This window comes from Pelodiscus sinensis, chromosome 22 (assembly GCF_052426305.1).
Source record: "Pelodiscus sinensis isolate ZL-2025 chromosome 22, ASM5242630v1, whole genome shotgun sequence".
In the NCBI taxonomy this organism is placed as follows: domain Eukaryota; kingdom Metazoa; phylum Chordata; order Testudines; family Trionychidae; genus Pelodiscus; species Pelodiscus sinensis.
Genome location: NC_143073.1, coordinates 27,985,768 through 28,006,098, shown reverse-complemented (window position 1 = coordinate 28,006,098; position 20,331 = coordinate 27,985,768). Strand labels below are relative to the sequence as shown.

The window sequence follows — 20,331 nt, the reverse complement described above, 5'->3', positions numbered from 1 at the left end:
TTCCACCTTTCCCAAACACACAGATTCTGGTGAAAGCTGTGGGGGACAGGAGGCATTGCCCAGAATCTTTGTATGGAGGCGGAGCACTGCTTGTCTGCACCCAGCCTCATGGTTCTGCCCACTCTTCTTTCTTTTCATGATACAAACAATTCTTTCATCACCGGAAGCTTTTCTAGTAACTACAGGACTATTAGCTGGTCAGTTCTGCTTTTTACTACAGGTCTCACCTTTCGTTTCAGTGCATGCTTAGAGAGTGTCTGGGTGGCAGCAGGACCAAGTCCATTGGAAACATGGACTACACCACATTTTATGAGCTCTCCTCCGAGGTAAGTGTCTTCCAGAGCTCACTTTACTGTCTATAACTGTGCCACATGCTGTAGGTCTGTGACAGAGTCTACCTGCATCTAGCCCAATGTAATAATCTTTGCACACGGTATGTCTTGTAAGATATTTTAAAACTCAGCATTTGCTGGTCAATATTGTCCTGATAAAACATGTGGCAGCCTTGACTGTGAAGTTATAGAGTTCCCGTGTGTGATGTTATTAACACTTGTTCCAAACGGGGGGGGGAGGGGTTGTCTCAAACAATGCAATGCGTGCTCGGCTTGATTTGCACATAAGCAGTAAACAGAGTCATCAAGCAACGGGAGACAAGGGAGTTCAAACAGGTAGGAAAACCAGCAAGGAACATCTCTCTATATGGGAACCCTTTCCTAAATCTCAGCTGGAAATGTTTTCCAAGAGGGGGCTGAAACTATAAAAAAGGGTACAAACACCACAAAACACCTCCTCCTCATCCCCTTCTGTCTGTCCACGGATTCACAAAGAACATAGGACAAAAGAAGAAGCCATTAAACAGAAGAAAGTGTCCTGGTCTAAGAAGCATAGAACATTACAACTGGAAGGGACCTCATGAGATCATCAGGTGCAGTCCCCTGCCCTTACGGCAGGATCAAGCACCATCTGATTATCCCTGATAGATGTCTAACCTGTTCTCAAATATCTCCAGAGATGGAGATTCCACAGCCTCCCTGGGCAATTTATTCCAGTGTTTCACCACCCTGACAGTCAGGAAGCTTTTCCTAATGTCCAACCTAAACCTCCCTTGCTGCAGCTTAAGCCCATTGCTTCTGGTCCTGTCCTCAGAGGCCCAGGAGAACAACTTTTCTCCTTCCTCCTTGTAACCCCCTTTCAGATACTTGAAAACTGCTCTCATGTCCCCTCTCAGAAATTTGGCCAGTCAGGGTATTGATGACACGTAGCGAGAAAAACTTTGCTTTGAATTTAATAAGGTTTGTTACATGAGGCACCAGTTGCATTTTATCTTTATTTTTCTTGTAAATGGCATCTGGCTTTTATGCCTCATGATCTGTATTCACTTAATCTCTTTCTTTGTAGTTACTAAACATCTAGGCTACGTCTATACTGCAGGCTTTTTGTGCAAGAATTGTTTTGTGCAAAAGGTCTTGTGCAAGAGCGCACCCACACTGCCATGTCCTTTTGTGCAAAAGCCTCGATGGCAGCATGGACTCTCTCTTGCACTAGAAAGCTGTGATGGACATTTTAGCCATAGGGGTTTCTTGTGCAAGAAGAAGAAGAAGAAGTTGCCCATCCACACTGCCTTCTCGTGCAAGAGCTCTTGCGCAAGAGGGCTTATTCCTCGTGGGGAGAGGAATAGCTCTTGCGCAAGAAGCCCTCTGTTCCGGTGCTTTACTGTACATTTATTTGCACAAGAACGCCCGTGCAGAGTAGACGCTCAAAAGCCTGCAGTGTAGACGTAGCCCTACTGTTTTACCTAATCCCCTGGCAGGAAATGGAACTGTCTGAAGAAATCTTTGAAAGAATAAGCTGGCATATTATCTTAAAGAAATAAGACTTAACAAGCTTGCACTGTCCAGCAGAGGGCTGGGCCATACAGGACCTGGATTTTGAAAGGGAAATCTGGGAGTGAGTTGGGGTCCTTTACTATAATCTAGGCTGGTGAGAGCCCAGGGTGGCTGTCTGGCTGCAGTACATATGGAAGGGGACTGTTACCCCTCACTAAAACTCTGTGGGAGTTTTTTGGTTTGCCAGCTCCCAGTTTCAGAAGGGGAAGGGTACTGACAGACCCCAGAGACAATGGAAAGCAGCCAACACTCCAGCTTAGCCTGATTGACAGGTTGGACAGGCCAGTGAGGAAGGGGAGAGGCCAGGCCCCGTCCTCCCTGTGAGCTGGGATTGTTCTGGCTCTCTCTGAGCAAACAGAGCTGAGAGACAGTCCAAGGAGTGCAAGCTGTGTGCAGAAGACGTCCTGCAAAAGGAACAGGGAGCTGAGAGACAGCCCAAGGAGTGCAAGCTGTGTGCAGAAGACGTCCTGCAAAAGGAACAGGGAGCTGAGACACAGCCCAAGGAGTGCAAGCTGTGTGCAGAAGAAGTCCTGCAAAAGGAACAGAGAGCTGAGAGACAGCCCAAGGAGTGCAAGCTGTGTGCAGAAGAAGTCCTGCAAAAGGAACAGGGAGCTGAGAGACAGCCCAAGGAGTGCAAGCTGTGTGCAGAAGAAGTCCTGCAAAAGGAACAGAGAGCTGAGAGACAGCCCAAGGAGTGCAAGCTGTGTGCAGAAGAAGTCCTGCAAAAGGAACAGAGAGCTGAGAGACAGCCCAAGGAGTGCAAGCTGTGTGCTGAGGGGCAGTTTTTGCAGCAGCTGAGCCTGACACACACAGCTCAAGGAGCGCAGACCCTGTGTTGAGCAGCAGACTGGCAGTGCTCAGAGAGCCAAAAGGAACAGAGAAGCAACGCAAGAAGCTAGAGACTGGCCAAGCAGCACCCTGCAGCTGGATGTGGTGAGCAGCTGGGAACTGCAAAGTGTGGGGAGAGGCTCTGGACTGGGAGAGGGGTCTGGCCACTTAGCGCTTGAGGCTGTGTGGTCACTGCCAGAGCAAGCGTGTCCAGCCTGCAGCCCCCCCCCCCTCCCCGCGGCACATCCAAGACCTCTAAGGAGCCTCTAAGGAAGAGACTGTGGACTGTCCTTACACTCTGCAGGCTGCTGTTTTGATGTCCCTGTGCTACAGAGCAGGGCTGTGTGTTCTCATTGAACCAGTCTCATTTTTTCTTATTCTTTTCTCTTTAATCTGTTGATGTTTAATAAATTGTATTTGCTTTGAACCTTATGAAGTGGTCACTGGGCCAAGAAGGCCTGCAGTGTAAAGAGAGCACCTCGGAGTGGGGACACCCTAACTCCTGCCTCTAGTGACTACAAGGTCAGGGATTAAGCCCCAGGAAACCTGGGCCCAGCCTTGTTGGGGTTTCGAGGGCTCTGCTACTCAGGAGAGTGGAGGGGGAGCCCTCAGAATCAGGGAGGCCGTGGGGTAAAGGAAGTGGGAGCGGGGACTCAGATCCTTTTGCTGGTCCATTTCGCCGGGGTGTATAGAAGCCAGGAAAGTTCCCCACAATAGCGGGACCATTCCTCCGCTTACCCATACAGACCTAACTGGGAAGTCAGCCAGTGTCGTGGGGGTCAGGGCCCCAGAGGCCAGCCCGGACCGGGGGGGTTGTATCAGACATGTTTGCCCAGTGCAATATTCAACCTTTGGAGAATGCTACTTGGTCTGACTGGTAGTTTGGGGCTGGCTTGTAGGTTACATTCTTCAAACCTGGCCCTAGTGTGCTTAGCAGAAGCGAAGGCACATTCCTACGGCACAGCACAAGCAATCAATCATTGCTCATTTGAAAGTGGTCAAGGCGGCCTTGGGGCTTGGGCCCATCGCTGACGGACTGAATGAGAAGGCAACAGCTGTGCCCTGCGAAGCCAAAATGACTGTGCAAAGCTCCAGAGATCTTTTAAACAAGGCAATAACTCTTACAAACAAGCAATCTAGAAAAAACACCAAGTTTTCATAATCAAAGCAGCAAGAACGACGTGCAGGAGTAGCCTCTAGGGTCCCTATCATAACAGCAGCAGCACATGCCCTGCAGGCAAACGCGCCCCAATACCTGAGCGATTTAGGAGCATAAGTGCCATTTTCAAGGGGCTCAAAGCCAGTCATCTCTTTTGCCAATGGGATTTAGGAAGCCAAGTCACTCTGGAACTGCTGAATCTTCTGCCCAGCATCCAGATCAAGACCCATGAAGGCCCTGGGGCCCATTGTGCTGGGGGCTGTACAATAGTCCCTGACCCAGAGACTCAAGTGACAGATGTGGGAGGCCAGAGGAACAAGGAAAGTCTCAAGTTACAGTGGGGGAGGGTTAGGGTTAGGCTGGAGATTTCCCTAGGAGGGTGGGGAAGCACTGGGATGGGTTCCCTAGGGAGGGGGTGGAATCTCCATCCCCAGAGGTTTTAAATCTCGGCTTGACAAAGCCCTGGCTGGGATGATTTAGTTGGGATTGGTCCTGCCTTGGGCAGGGAGCTGGACTTGATGCCTCCTGAGGTCTCTTCCAGCCCTACGATTCTGTGGTATTTGATTATTAACTTTGCCAGCTGCCCCCACTCCAGTCTCTCCCCCCCCCCACACCCCAGACATGTGGAAAAAGCTTCAAGCTACTCTCAGAGAGCCCCACCCCACCCAGCTCAGTGGGTTTGGCAATGCTCTCCAATCCCCTGTCCAGGCTACGTGGACGTCAGTGCAAGGTACCCTGCCCGGCACACTCAGCAAGGTAAACTGGCATCTTTCTCTGGCATCCCCTCTCAGCCCTCCTCTTTGTCTCTCCCTCCCAGGACTACACAGTCTACCCCGACATCAGCGAGGACACCGCCCCCTGCAGGCCAGAAGCAGTCGGCGAATTTGCGCAGTACTTTGTCCCCCCCGTTTTTGCCCTGGTCTTTGTGGCGGGGCTGGTGGGGAATGGGCTGGTATTGGTGGTGCTGGGGCGGCGACGATGCCCCTGGAACCTGGCCGACCGGTATCTCTTCCAGTTGGCGCTGGCTGACATACTGCTGCTGCTGGGGCTGCCCTTCTGGGCCACTCAGTTCTCCCACGGCTGGTTGTTTGGAGAGGTGCCCTGCAAACTGCTGGGGGCACTGTCAGCCGTGAACAGCTACAGCAGCGTCCTGCTTCTCGCGGGCATCAGCATTGATCGCTACCTGGCCATTGTGCACGCCGTGCACCTGTACCGGCACCTCCACGTCCTGCACCTGCACTTGGCCTGCGCCCTCCTCTGGGCTGTCTGCCTGGCCTTCTCCGCCCCCGAGCTGCACTTCCGCACCGCCACCTTCCTGCCCCAGGCTCAGGCTTCCATCTGTCACCAGGGCTTCCAAGCCCATGAGGCCCAGGCCTGGCGGGTAGGGCTGCGCCTCGCCTCCTTCTCCCTAGGCTTCCTGTTGCCACTGATGGTTATGGTCTTCTGCTACAGCCGCATTTTCTGCACGCTGCATCGGGCGCAGCTGCTAGCTAGGCACCGCTCGCTGCGGCTGGTGTTGCTGCTGCTGGCACTCTTTCTGCTGTGCTGGGCCCCCTTCCACACCCTCCTGCTGCTGGACAGCCTGCAGCGCCTGGGCTACGTTGCCCGCCACTGTGCCCTGGAGCAGGCATTGGACTTTGGGCTGCTGGTGACCGAGGGGCTGGGCCTGCTGCACTGCTGCCTCAACCCCCTGGTCTATGCCTTCGCAGGCATCAAGTTCCGCAGGGAGCTCTTGGCCCTGTGCTACAGGGGCTGGCGCCAGAGCCCAGGCCAGAGCCTGTCCACTCGGGAGCAGAGCCAGCGTGGAGGGGGCCTGTCCATGCGGAGTACTCCCGAGGGGGACACAGACCATGGCTACTTGGTCACACTGTGAGTGGCTGGGACAGTGCAGCCCTGTGGCGAAGGGCTGGGACAGGCTTCCGGCTCAGAATCAAACTGATTCAGGGCATCAGCGAACACACGGCACAGCCCATGCATTGCCCCGTCCCTCCCCGCTCCCAGACACTATAGCTGGCTCCTTTCGTCGTGGTTCCCACGCCCCAGCGGCCCCAGCAGAGAAAGGAGAAGGAGTGTTGCAACCATCCAGGCCAGTTACAAAACACCAAGCATGCAACATCCTGCCTAGCCGCACATTCAACCGGGAGCCATTAGAAACCCCACTGCAGGGTTTGTCTGCCTGGGCTTCATGCTGGCACTCAGGGCCAAGGGCCCAAGCACCAGCAGACACCAACCCCCAGCTCCGCCTGGAAGGCCCTTGCACTGAGAGCGCTGGAGTCGGCTGCCAAAGGAGCCATCCCCGCCCTTGGAGAACACAGCTCTTCCCAGCTCAAAGACCAGCGGGAAAGGACCCAGTTCAGGCCATGCAGCATGATCCCACTGTGCTTGGCTGCAGCACGGGGACAAGGCCTGGGGCTCATCAGTACAGTGCACAACTCAGCGAGGCTCACGCCAATTGAACGTCCTCCCATGCTCCAGGATCCCAGTTCCATGCAGCTGGGAGCACTGGGGCCGGCGCACCCCCAGCCAGCCAGCTAATGCAGCAGCTATGACCGCTGGCCAAGCCTTGCTGCCAGCCTGGAGCTACAGGAGCAGGTTTATGGTGGGGTGCTGAAGGTGGAAACCTTGCCTTTGGGTTATTACCTTTACAGGGCAGCACCCTGCTTTCAGCACCTCTTCCTGGAGCCAGGCTGAACAATGGCGAAGGGACCATCTGGCTCTGAGTGCTGCAAGCAGCAGCAGCAGATGGGAGCTTGGCTCTTGGTGCCAAACAAGCTCTGGCTCCATACAGCCCTGGAGCCAGTGCCAGGTCCTTCGGAGCAAGTACAAGGCCAGTCGGGTAGCCCCCGCCTTGTTTCCTGATGCAAGAAGTTTTAATTACACCAGCACCGCTGGAGTTCAGGGAATGAACATGAAGCCTCCCCTCTCCCTGCTTGGAATGACCAGTGTGCGCTTCCTGGTGTGTATTCGCATGTAGACTCAGCTCTCTGGGGCAGGGCCTGCCTAGCTTCAGCCAGTCAGGTACCCAGTACAGCAGGCTCTGACCCTGGTTTCTCAGCTCCGCTGCAAAGCACATGCTAATAAAGAGCTATGCACCCCGTGAGGCCTCGTGTGACTACGTGAGCATTGGGATCCCCAGTCTGGGCTCATGCCCCTGTGCATCTCTGGCTGGTCTCAGCCACAGGCTCTGCATCACATGGAGCTCCGACCTGTTCCTGTGCAGCCAGGCTAGCATCTCCCTCTCCTGCCCACCCACCAGGCTCTCCGCCTCCCTCCATCGCCCAGGAGCCAGGTTGCTGAGGCAGGCCATTGGTCGGGGAGACTTGCTGGTGTAAAAGGTGTGTCTACACAGTATGTGCATCTTGAAATAAGCTACACAAACTGCGTGGCTGACATTCCTAGGCAGTGCTTGGGGCACAACACACAAGAAACAGAGCCTGGCTCTCAAGCTCATAGTTTAAGGAGCTGCACCTGGAGAAAGCCAGGGTCCCCACTGACCCAGTGCACACATGGCCTTGACAAGAGCTCCGCCAGGAAGGGAGTAGTGAGGCAACACCTTTGCGGCCCTGCATTCCCCTCACAAAGCTTGTCGGGATCTGCCAGAGGCAGGAGTAGGGTTGCCAGATGGTTTCTGAAAAAATACCGAACCAGGGTGGGGGAAAGGACCCTGCGACCCTAAGAGTTGTTAAGCAATAAAATAATAATAATAAACAAACTAACAGTGTGGCCCCGTTGAGAAACGCTTTGGTTTTTAGCCTTTTTGGCCCTAATGGGCAGCCATCTTGCCTCCTTGCGCCGGGCCAGACAGCTCCCCTGCAGAACCTGGTAAGTACCCAGGATTTTTGCCTGCTGGCCAGGAAAAAAAAAATATCAGAAAATACCGGACACCTGGCAACCCTAGGCAGGAGGCTGAACAGCAACCGCTCAGCCAGTGCACCAGCTCTTCAGCAACCACAGAACAGTGGCCGGCCAAAAAGCAACACCCCAGCAGTGCAGCGCCCCCTACTGCCACACTGCGGTACTGGGGCCAGCACTGTTTGCTGGGGAGAGTGCCGTCCCCACCTTGCTCCTGGCAGCACAGCATCCCCTAGAACCATGCCAGGGTACGGGGGCCAGCACTGACTGCCAGGGGAGAGTGCCCCCTAACAAGGCCCTAGTGCACTGACTGGAGCATAGAGGTAGCCATGTTAGTCTGTTCTTGGTAAACGAAAAACAGAAAAAAGCAGCCACGTAGCACTTTACAGACTAACAAGATGGTTTATTAGGTGATGAGCTTTCGTGGGGCAGACCCACTTCAGTTCATATTTTGAAAGTGCATTGGCATGACCATTACATAAGAGGGTACAATGAAGAAGTAAACACATTATACAGTCACAAATCAGCTACACAGAATCAGCAGGGGAAGGCGAGGGGACGAGGAAGAGACTTTTTTAACTGTAGCACAACAGTCCCTAGCTCTGCACTTGGGCCTTGCCTGGAAGGGGAATGCTCCTCCATTGAACAGCCATCCCATTCCCTGTAGTAACTTGGGTTTCAATGAGGTCAGTGGTTAGGAAAGGCACCCAGAAGTCCGGGCCCCTGCCGTTGCACCGGCATATTGAGGCATCCAATATTAGAAAACTAAATCTGGCTAAGAATCAGAAATTCCCCAATCAGTCACACGTTGCACATTATTCATAGCCCTGTCAATGTTCATGCGAAAGTGGCATCTGGTGCCCACATGGAGAACCCCCCAGTGAGCAGATTAGTGATAAACTTTCCAAAAGCTCCTTTATAAATTCAGCAGGGCTGAACTTGCCTTTCTAACAGCCAGAAGAGAACCAGGAGAATGTGGATTGTGCTGGCATGGCTTGCAGTGGCAGGTAATTATGTTGCATGTCATAGTGAAGCGGGGCCGGGATACAGCTGCAAGCTCAGAGTGAAGTTATATATGTATGAGGAGCCAAACATGACAAAACGCTTAAAATATTAAATCTAAGTTACAATATTAAATCCAAATTGAAACTGATTTCAAATGTTAGGGCTAGCAAGCCACAGAAGAGTTTACATGGGGCATGGAGGCTGTGCTTAGAGAGGTAGCTGGGGAAGGAGAGGGAGAGAGAGACCTCATCACTCCATGGTGCTTGCACTCATCAGGGTTCCCAGATGGGGATGGGAGCCGGCGGTCCTAGGGCAGGAGACAAGCAGAGCAGAGCAGGAGATGATGAAGTCTCAGTGCAACTGATGCAGTTTAAATCCAGGCACCAGAACAGATTTTCTTGGGCAAGGGGAGGAGTTTTTGTAGGGCCAGGACACTAGCTGCAGAAGAACAAGGGCTTTGTTTTGGGCAAACAGAGGTGAGACACTAGAGACTGATCACACCTGGCTATGTGGGACGTCCCTTGGCCCAGCCCTCCAAGCGACTCTGCAGTGTCAGTGTTGTGGAGAGCAATAGCGTCCTTACGAGAACTAGTCTGAGAACGACGAACTTAGGGGCGAGCAGCCTGGGTGCATTAGCATCTGGAGCAGAGATTTCCCATCAGGCCGTGCTTCTCTGCTCTCGGTGTCCCATAGCTCGGTGCGGTTCCTGCTTGGGAAGAGCTGGCTCCATTCTGGATGCTAATGGAGATGTCTCTCTGGTCTATCTTCCATGCAGATGAGCCCGGGGCGTTTCCTGAGTCCCATCACCCTTGTCTAGAGGGGTTCGGGGTGTCTACACCTGCCTCTGCCTTGCTTTGCCTTTGATTCCTGCAGAGGCCAAGGAGGGGGGAGAGTTTTCCATGAATGTCACTTCCTGTTTCCCCAAGAACATAGTGGTGACTGGGGGCCATAGTGAAGCAGGGCCGGGATATAGCGCCAGGATCAGAGTAAAGTTAAAAAGGCTCCAGCTCAGAGTGAGAATTAAACTATTGTAATTTTTGGAAGAAGTGGGCCATGTCTCTGTACACCAATAGCACCATCCCTTCCCACCCACCTACCTACCCCCTCTCCATGGTCCCTTCCCACCGACCTACCTACCCCCTCTCCATGGTCCCTTCCCACCGACCTACCTACCCCCTCTCCATGGTCCCTTCCCACCGACCTACCTACCCCCTCTCCATGGTCCCTTCCCCACCGACCTACCTACCCCCTCTCCATGGTCCCTTCCCCACCCACCTACCTACCCCCTCTCCATGGTCCCTTCCCACCGACCTACCTACCCCCTCTCCATGGTCCCTTCCCACCCACCTACCTACCCCCTCTCCATGGTCCCTTCCCCACCCACCTACCTACCCCCTCTCCCTGGTCCCTTCCCACCCACCTACCTACCCCCTCTCCATGGTCCCTTCCCACCCACCTACCTACCCCCTCTCCATGGTCCCTTCCCACCGACCTACCTACCCCCTCTCCATGGTCCCTTCCCACCGACCTACCTACCCCCTCTCCATGGTCCCTTCCCACCGACCTACCTACCCCCTCTCCATGGTCCCTTCCCCACCAACCTACCTACCCCCTCTCCATGGTCCCTTCCCCACCCACCTACCTACCCCCTCTCCATGGTCCCTTCCCACCGACCTACCTACCCCCTCTCCATGGTCCCTTCCCACCGACCTACCTACCCCCTCTCCCTGGTCCCTTCCCACCGACCTACCTACCCCCTCTCCCTGGTCCCTTCCCACCCACCTACCTACCCCCTCTCCATGGTCCCTTCCCACCGACCTACGTACCCCCTCTCCCTGGTCCCTTCCCACCCACCTACGTACCCCCTCTCCCTGGTCCCTTCCCACCCACCTACCTACCCCCTCTCCCTGGTCCCTTCCCACCCACCTACCTACCCCCTCTCCCTGGTCCCTTCCCACCCACCTACCTACCCCCTCTCCCTGGTCCCTTCCCACCCACCTACCTACCCCCTCTCCCTGGTCCCTTCCCACCGACCTACCTACCCCCTCTCCCTGGTCCCTTCCCACCGACCTACCTACCCCCTCTCCCTGGTCCCTTCCCACCCACCTACCTACCCCCTCTCCCTGGTCCCTTCCCACCCACCTACCTACCCCCTCTCTCTGGTCCCTTCCCACCGACCTACCTACGCCCCCTCCCTGGTCCCTTCCCACCGACCTACCTACCCCCTCTCCCTGGTCCCTTCCCCACCAACCTACCTACCCCCTCTCCCTGGTCCCTTCCCCACCAACCTACCTACCCCCTCTCCCTGGTCCCTTCCCCACCAACCTACCTACCCCCTCTCCCTGGTCCCTTCCCACCAACCTACCTACCCCCTCTCCCTGGTCCCTTTCCACCCACCTACCTACCCCCTCTCCATGGTCCCTTCCCACCGACCTACCTACCCCCTCTCCATGGTCCCTTCCCACCCACCTACCTACCCCCTCTCCATGGTCCCTTCCCCACCCACCTACCTACCCCCTCTCCCTGGTCCCTTCCCCACCCACCTACCTACCCCCTCTCCATGGTCCCTTCCCACCCACCTACCTACCCCCTCTCCATGGTCCCTTCCCACCCACCTACCTACCCCCTCTCCATGGTCCCTTCCCACCGACCTACCTACCCCCTCTCCATGGTCCCTTCCCACCGACCTACCTACCCCCTCTCCATGGTCCCTTCCCACCGACCTACCTACCCCCTCTCCATGGTCCCTTCCCACCGACCTACCTACCCCCTCTCCATGGTCCCTTCCCACCGACCTACCTACCCCCTCTCCATGGTCCCTTCCCACCGACCTACCTACCCCCTCTCCATGGTCCCTTCCCACCGACCTACCTACCCCCTCTCCATGGTCCCTTCCCCACCAACCTACCTACCCCCTCTCCATGGTCCCTTCCCCACCCACCTACCTACCCCCTCTCCATGGTCCCTTCCCACCGACCTACCTACCCCCTCTCCATGGTCCCTTCCCACCGACCTACCTACCCCCTCTCCCTGGTCCCTTCCCACCCACCTACCTACCCCCTCTCCATGGTCCCTTCCCACCGACCTACGTACCCCCTCTCCCTGGTCCCTTCCCACCCACCTACCTACCCCCTCTCCCTGGTCCCTTCCCACCCACCTACCTACCCCCTCTCCCTGGTCCCTTCCCACCCACCTACCTACCCCCTCTCCCTGGTCCCTTCCCACCAACCTACCTACCCCCTCTCCCTGGTCCCTTCCCACCGACCTACCTACCCCCTCTCCCTGGTCCCTTCCCACCGACCTACCTACCCCCTCTCCCTGGTCCCTTCCCACCCACCTACCTACCCCCTCTCCCTGGTCCCTTCCCACCCACCTACCTACCCCCTCTCCCTGGTCCCTTCCCACCGACCTACCTACCCCCTCTCTCTGGTCCCTTCCCACCAACCTACCTACCCCCTCTCCCTGGTCTCTTCCCACCCACCTACCTACCCCCTCTCCCTGGTCCCTTCCCACCGACTGACCTACCCCCCCTCCATGGTCCCTTCCCACCGACCTACCTACGCCCCCTCCCTGGTCCCTTCCCACCGACCTACCTACCCCCTCTCCCTGGTCCCTTCCCCACCAACCTACCTACCCCCTCTCCCTGGTCCCTTCCCCACCAACCTACCTACCCCCTCTCCCTGGTCCCTTCCCCACCAACCTACCTACCCCCTCTCCCTGGTCCCTTCCCACCAACCTACCTACCCCCTCTCCCTGGTCCCTTTCCACCCACCTACCTACCCCCTCTCCCTGGTCCCTTCCCACCCACCTACCTACCCCCTCTCCCTGGTCCCTTCCCACCAACCTACCTACCCCCTCTCCCTGGTCTCTTCCCACCCACCTACCTACCCCCTCTCCATGGTCCCTTCCCACCGACCTACCTACCCCCTCTCTCTGGTCCCTTCCCACCGACCTACCTACCCCCTCTCCCTGGTCCCTTCCCACCCACCTACCTACCCCCTCTCCCTGGTCCCTTCCCACCGACTGACCTACCCCCCCTCCATGGTCCCTTCCCACCGACCTACCTACCCCCTCTCCATGGTCCCTTCCCACCGACCGACCTACCCCCCCTCCATGGTCCCTTCCCACCGACCTACCTACCCCCTCTCCATGGTCCCTTCCCACCGACCTACCTACCCCCTCTCCTTGGTCCCTTCCCACCAACCTACCTACCCCCTCTCCTTGGTCCCTTCCCACCAACCTACCTATCCCCTCTCCATGGTCCCTTCCCACCGACCTACCTGCCCCCTCTCAACTATCTCTTTCCTCCAACGGAGCAGCTGGAACCTCGGTTTGCTTTCACTGGACCCATTTGATACATTAGGGATGGAAGAAGTGCCAGATCCTGTCCCGTGTCCTACCTAGGAGAAGACATGGAGAGACATTTGTTGACTCGACTGGCTTATCACTCACATTATCCATAGGGACACAGCAGTCAGTATTAGCACACGAGAGTCATAGAAGAATAGCAGGCTGCCAAGCAATTCAAATATTACTTGTAATGAATGTCGCTGTGAAAATAGAATACCATTTTTTTAAATAGTTTATATTTTTCTACCTTTTGAAATATTTTATTTCAATTAAAACACAGAACACAAAGGGTGCAGTGATCACTTTCCTTTTGTTGCAGATCTCTGCGCTATAAAGAACCAAAGGGACAGTATTTTCAATCCCCCTTTGCACGGCAGGACTTGTAATCTTGTTATCAAGAATGTTGAATTATCCTGCTGCTCCTCTCCCTTTGCAATGTACAAGAGCCGCAGGTGGAGAAGAGTATCAGAGGGGTAGCCGTGTTAGTCTGAATCTGCAAAAGCGACGAAGAGTCCTGTGGCACCTTATAGACTAACTGAAGTGTAGGAGCATAAGCTTTCGTGGGCAAAGACCCACTTCGTCAGATGCATGTGGCATCTGACGAAGTGGGTCTTTGCCCACGAAAGCTTATGCTCCTACACTTCAGTTAGTCTATAAGGTGCCACAGGACTCTTCGTCGCTTTTGCAGGTGGAGAAGAGCAACAGTCGGACTGGCGCAAGCGGGACTGTTTCAATCCCAGTTCGTGCCATTTCCCTACTGCCCGCTGCATGCTCTGCCCCCCCGGAGACAGTGCTGTTAAGCCAGCTCCCCCCAGCACCGGCTTGTGCTCCCCTCCCCTGCTGCTCTCTCAAATAGAGGCAGCAAGGAGAGGGAACGACTCCCCGATAAGCATTTGCTTCTCAACTAGTCACCTACATCCCTATCCGATACCACCAGCAGGAGGTTGATTTTCTTTTTTGGTGAACATGAGAACATAACAATGGCCAGACCAAAGATCCATCCAGCCCAGCGTCCTGTCTGCCCACAGTGGCCAGTGCCAGATGCCACAGAGGGAGGGAACACACCAGATAATCCTCACGCTCCCTCCCCTGTCACCCATTCCCAGACAGAGGCGAGGGACACCATTCCTACCCATCCTGGCTAATAGCATTGATGGACCGAACCTCCATGAATCTATCTAACTCTTCTGTGAGCCCTGTTAAAATCCTAGGGTCTGTCTACACTACCCCGCTAGTTCGAACTAGGAGGGTAATGTATGCATACCGCACTTGCAAATGAAGCCCGGGATTTGAATTTCCCGGGCTTCATTTGCATAAGCGGGGAGCCGCCATTTTTAAAACCCTGCTGGTTCGAACCCCGTGCAGCGCGGCTACACGGGGCTCGAACTAGGTAGTTCAGACTAGGCTTCCTACGAGGTGTACCGGTAGTTCGGATAGGAAGCCTAGTCCGAACTACCTAGTTCGAGTCCCGTGTAGCCGCGCTGCATGGGGTTCGAACCAGTGGGGTTTTAAAAATGGCGGCTCCCCACTTATGCAAATGAAGCCCGGGAAATTCAAATCCCGGGCTTCATTTGCAAGTGCGGTATGCCTACATTACCCCGCTAGTTCGAACTAGGAGGGTAGTGTAGACATACCCCTAGTCTTTACAACATCCACTGGCAAGAAGTTCCACAGGTTGACTGTGCGAAGAATGAAAAAAATCCTTTTGTTTGTTTTAAACCGGCTGCCTCTTCATTTCATTTGGTGACCCCGCCGAGTTCTTATATCATGGGAACAAGTCAATAACTTTTCCTTATTCACTTTTTCCACACCAGTCGTGATTTCATAGGCCTCTATCATATCCCCCCCTAATCTCCTCTTTTCTAAAATGAAAAGGCCAAGTCTCTTTAATCTCTCTTCCTATGGGACCTGTTCCAAATCCCTGATCCTTTGTGTTGCCCTTTTCTGAACCTTTTCCAATGCCAAGAGATCTTTCTTGAGATGAGGCCACCCTGTCTATATGCCCACCATGTGGGCGTACCCTGGTAGTTCGGGTTCTGTAGTTTAAGTATTGCTCTTTTAAGACTTCTGGAAGCTGGTGCCACATCTTCTCCCTTAGCTGTTGGAAAGCGCTTCAGATTCTTAAACCTTGGGTTGAGTGTTGTAAGGCTCTTTAGAAATGTCACCTTGATACCTGCTGTGTGTTTTTAGGTCCACTGGAATGACGGCTGAAGCTGAAAGGGCATACAAATCTTTAGCATATCTGGCATGTAAATACCTTGCAATGCCTGCTACAGACGTTCCCGTGGCACTTTTGTTCTCACTTTTAGGTGACATTGCCTATAAGCTGCCTGCTTATTGTCTCCTGTAAATGTAAACTAACTCTGAGCAATTGGCTAAGCAAGAATTAGGACTGGGTGTACTTGTAGGTGCTAAAGTTTTACATTGTTTTGTCTTTTTATGCAGTTAGTGCAACTCACACATGACAGTATTTGTAGGAGATAACTGAAAAATACTATTATAATTTTATAGTTCAAATATTTATAAAACAAATATAAACTGAGCACTGTACACTTTGTGTTCTGTGTTGTAACTGAAAAAGTAGAAAACAAATTCCAAAAATATGTAATAAATATTTCAATTGGTATACTATTTTTTAGCAGAGCAATTAAAACTGCAATTAATCATGACAGTTTTAATCACAATTGACAGCCTTAAATAGTAGGGCTGTGTCTAGACTGGCAAGTTTTTCCGGAAAATCAGCAGCTTTTCCGGAAAAAACTTGCCAGCTGTCTACACTGGCTACTTGAATTTCTGGAAAAGCACTGACGATCTCATGTAAGATCATCAGTGCTTTTCCGGAAATACTATGCTGCTCCTGTTCAGGCAAAAGTATTTTTCCAAAAGACTTTTGCGCAAAAGGGCCAGTGTAGACAGCATAGTACTGTTTTCCGCAAAAAAATCCCTGATCGCGAAAATGGTGATTGGGGCTTTTTTGCGGAAAAGCGCTTCTAGATTGGCCACGGACGCTTTTCCGCAAAAAGTGCTTTTGCGGAAAAGCATCCTGCCAATCTAGAGGCGCTTTTCCGAAAATGCTTTTAACGGAAAAGTTTTCCGTTAAAAGCATTTTCGGAAAATCATGCCAGTGTAGACGTAGCCTAATTCTAGAGCCCAAAGTGGCCTGTAGAATCCAGCTCACTTCTGCTAAGTATCCCATAATCCCTTGCGTTTCTTGGAGGAAGAAAGACACTCCCCACATTGCCCTTGCACACCAGAGCCTAGTGGGGCCTAGGCTAGTAGAGTGTGTGCTCCAGCCCCGTGGAGGGGGGGCTGGAGCACCAGCATGGGCTCCCCAATGCTGGGGTGGGGGAGGAGCCCAGAGCCTTGGGGGCTGAATCCAGGCAAGCCAGGGGCCACATCTGGCCCCTGGGCCTTAAGCAAATAGGGAAGCTGTAAAGGCAAGGACAGGTGACAGCTTCACCATAGCACAGGAGCTGCTCCGAAAGGCCTGCACAGTAATGCTTCTACGAAAGGGGACAACACATGATGTTCTGCCCCTGTGCATACCCTGGAGGTGCCTGTATACCCTTGGTCTCTGGAACACAACAAACAGATAAGGGGTATCTTGTGGTACCAGGAGAACAAGGTAGAAAGCTGACTTGTTAAAACTCATTTCAGAACCTTTTACTTGGAAGCAGGCGGGGTGTAAGAGGAGGACTTTAGTGGTGTAACTCTGGGGCTGTGTCTAGACTGGCAAGTTTTTCCGGAAAATCATCTGCTTTTCCGGAAAAACTTGCCAGCTGTCTACACTGGCCACTTGAATTTCCGCAAAAGCACTGACGATCTCATGTAAAATCATCAGTGCTCTTCCGGAAAAACTATGCTGCTCCCGTTCGGGCAAAAGTCTTTTTCCGAAAGACTTCTGCGCAAAAGGGCCAGTGTAGACAGCACAGTACTGTTTTCCGCAAAAAAAGCCCCGATCGTGAAAAAGGCGATTGGGGCTTTTTTGCGGAAAACCGCGTCTAGATTGGCCACGGACGCTTTTCTGCAAAAAGTGCTTTTGTGGAAAAGCATCCTGCCAATCTAGAGGCGCTTTTCCGAAAATGCTTTTAACGGAAAACTTTTCCGTTAAAAGCATTTTCGGAAATTCATGCCAGTGTAGACGTAGCCTGGGAGCACATCGTCCACACCAGGTGAGCAGAACACTCAACGAAATGGCTGTCTGGAACTGGGTAGCCTGGCTTTCAGCAACAGACCTCACAAATGGTGGTTATTTGGTCTCTTGAATCTACTTCATCACAAGTGTAGCCAAGCAACTGCGTATGCAATTGAATAATCCCTGCAGATAAATGGGGACAGAGGGGCTTTGCCACATAGGAGAAAGCTCTGTCTATCTGACAGTGGTATTTGAACAAAACACAGCCCAATGGGCTGCTTCACCTAAGTAAGGTTACATGCATCTTAGCGCTTGCAGGGTCAGGGCCTCAGCGGTGAATCTTGCAAGCTAAAAGGGAACCCTAGACTCACATATGCTCAGCCTGCACCATCGTGCCAGGGAAAGAGCCTTTATCTTGCTAAGAGTTTATCCAAATGATGTTGGAAGGTCATTTTCAAGGTTAATTTATTTCTGAAATACTCATGTCACTGGTGCAGAAGCTCAGCTTCTGTTCATACTCGCTGGGATTTCTTCACGTTCAGCATGTGCTCGTCTCTGCAAGTAGAACAAGGCTGTGCAGTCTCACTTCCGGCTCTCGTGGTGCACACTAAGGCTATGTATACACTGCACCGCCACTCGAAATACAAGATGCAATTTGAGCTACACATATTGTGAATGTTATTTCAATCTTATTTTGAAATAGCTTATTTCATACTTTGGCGCCATCTACCCAAATTTCAAGATACCCCACTATTCCGAAACGTCCCTTCCTCCTTGTGGAATGAGGGTTACAGGGAGGTTGGAATAGCGAGCCTGTTAGATTTCAAAATAACAGGCTTGCTGTGAAGATGCGGGACAGCTATTTCGGGACACTCTGGGGCAGACATAGCCTGAGAGAACATCTGTCTGCAGCCCACTGGGCCCATTCAAGCAGCACTCCCAGCTCAAGGTTCTGTAAAGTCCTCCATTGACAGACAGACAAACAAACCAACCCCAGGGATCTAGCACAGGTCAGCACCAGGCCCATCACACAGAGAGGGGCAGGAATGAGTCCAGAACCCTCCCAGCCCTGCTGCCGGCCTCGCTCCTTCACTGTCGACGTCCCCGCGATAATCCAGTGCTTTCTCCCCACAGCTGCTGCCCCCCAGGGAGCAGACAGGATAGTCGGGGGATATGAGTGCAGCCCCCATTCGCAGCCCTGGCAGGTCTCCCTTAATGTCGGATACCATTTCTGCGGCGGATCGCTCATCACAGACCAGTGGGTGGTGTCGGCTGCCCACTGCTGGTACTAGTAAGTAAGGGACTCGTGTCTGTGTCTGCGTGGCTGGCAGCACCAGGAGGGTGACGCAGACTGGCGTTGGAGGGGCTCTGAGCCACGGTTCGTCCCCAGCCCAGATGCTGTGGGAGGTGTCACTGGGCTGCTACTGCAGCCTCTGGAGGGTGGGCTGGAGCCAGGGCCATGCAGAGATGCTCTGAGCTGGCATTTGTTTCCCAGCCCCAACTCCATGCATGTGATCCTGGGAGACCACAACCTCTACATCTTCGAACACACCGAGCACCTGATGAGCATCGAGACCATCGTGTGGCATCCCAGCTACGACTACCAGACCATGGACCACGACATCATGCTCATCAAGCTGGCCCACCCTGTCCAGCCTGACACCAACGTCAAGCCCATTCCCCTGCCGACTGCCTGCCCGGCTGCTGGCGCCTCCTGCGTGGTGTCGGGCTGGGGCAATATTCTCAGTGACGGTGGTGAGTGCACCTCTCCCGCTCTCAGGCTGCTCGGCACGGCACGGCGCACGCTGAGCCAGGCGCTGCGGCTGCCCGACAGCTGCTAGTCCAAGCACAAGCACAGAGAGGGCAGAGTTGGGGGAGTGAGCAAACAGGAACATTGCACAAGTGGGGCACCATGGCCTGAGCTGCCGGATCTCACCGAGCCCCTTCCACGACGCTGGCCCTGCACTGATACTGCCCATCCCTGGCCCTCTGGCAAGGCCAAGAGGCTGCCTGAGCACTTCACAGGCACATGGAGTTCGTGCAAGGCACCTGTTCACATGCCAGGGGCATTGCCAACGAAAGCTAACCTGTCCTCACCTGTGCCCCTTCCCCACCCCTCAGGGGCCCAGCCCATGTAGACAAGGGGAATGAAGCCAGAGCTAACAATTCGTCTCTGTCTTTCAGTGTTCAGCCCTTACAACCTGCAGTGTGTTGACGTCCCCATCCTCAGCCAGGAGCAGTGTGAGGGCTCCTACCCTGGGAGGATCACCAGCACCATGCTGTGTGCTGGCTACCTGGAGGGAGGCAAGGATGCATGCCAGGTGAGGGCTAGTGGACATGGCCCTGGTGGGGGCAAGCACCTGGGGGTACAAGCAGCATAAGGGACAGGGGAGCGACAGTGACATTAACAGGCCATTCGTGTGCTCTCAACTTACCCACAGGGAGACTCTGGTGGGCCGCTGGTCTGCAATGGGGAGCTGCAGGGCATCGTGTCCTGGGGGATTGGTTGTGCCCAGAAGGACCAACCTGGTGTCTACACCAAAGTCTGCTCCCTGCTGTCCTGGATCCAGAGCACCATGGCTGCCAACTAGCTCAGAAAGGACGCTTCGCATCTGGGAACACAGAGCCGCTCAGCTCCGCTGGGCCCAGGCGAAGGGAAGAGCTGGGAGGTTCGCTGCCACTGTGATCCCTAGCTAGCGCGGGTGCAAGAGATGGCAATAAATCAGCTGCCACTGCATATTCTCCCTGTCTGCTTCGTGCACTGGGTCCTGACAGTTGCCAGCTAATTAATAATAATTAACATAGCTGTCACGGGGTGCGACCTCAGTTCCATGGTGCCTCCTCGAGGTCACTCACAGCCAGCGCTCCTGCCTCACAGCCCTGCTGCTTCGTGTCCCAGCCTCTAGTGAAGATCTGCTGGTCCAGCTCCGTGTCCCCTAGAGCCCATAGTGCCCCTTCCTTCTGTCTGATCTCGGTCAGTGCCCCGGCACTCTGGGGTCCAGCCCTCCCAGGAAACCCTCAATTTCCCTACACCCACCTTACCTGAGCGACCAGCTGCCAGCCTCAGGGACAAACTGCGTCTGCAATGGCCACTCCGTATTGGCAAGGGGGTGAGG

At 54.2% G+C, this 20,331-nt stretch overlaps 2 protein-coding genes across 2 annotated transcripts; both read left to right on the top strand.

The window, feature by feature from the left end:
• Positions 1–222: 222 nt before the first annotated feature.
• Positions 223–7,761, top strand: LOC106731970 (C-X-C chemokine receptor type 2-like). Its single transcript, XM_075915945.2, has 2 exons — positions 223–326; positions 4,691–7,761. Exons 1-2 carry the CDS (start codon positions 243–245, stop codon positions 5,744–5,746), a joined length of 1,140 nt encoding a protein of 379 aa, XP_075772060.1. The 5' UTR covers positions 223–242; the 3' UTR covers positions 5,747–7,761.
• Positions 7,762–8,607: 846 nt separating this feature from the next.
• LOC102463318 (serine protease 1-like) lies at positions 8,608–19,952 on the top strand. The gene is made up of 5 exons (XM_014573220.4): positions 8,608–8,732; positions 18,350–18,506; positions 18,711–18,970; positions 19,400–19,536; positions 19,657–19,952. Exons 1-5 carry the CDS (start codon positions 8,699–8,701, stop codon positions 19,804–19,806), a joined length of 738 nt encoding a protein of 245 aa, XP_014428706.1. The 5' UTR covers positions 8,608–8,698; the 3' UTR covers positions 19,807–19,952.
• The last annotated feature ends 379 nt before the right edge of the window (positions 19,953–20,331 follow it).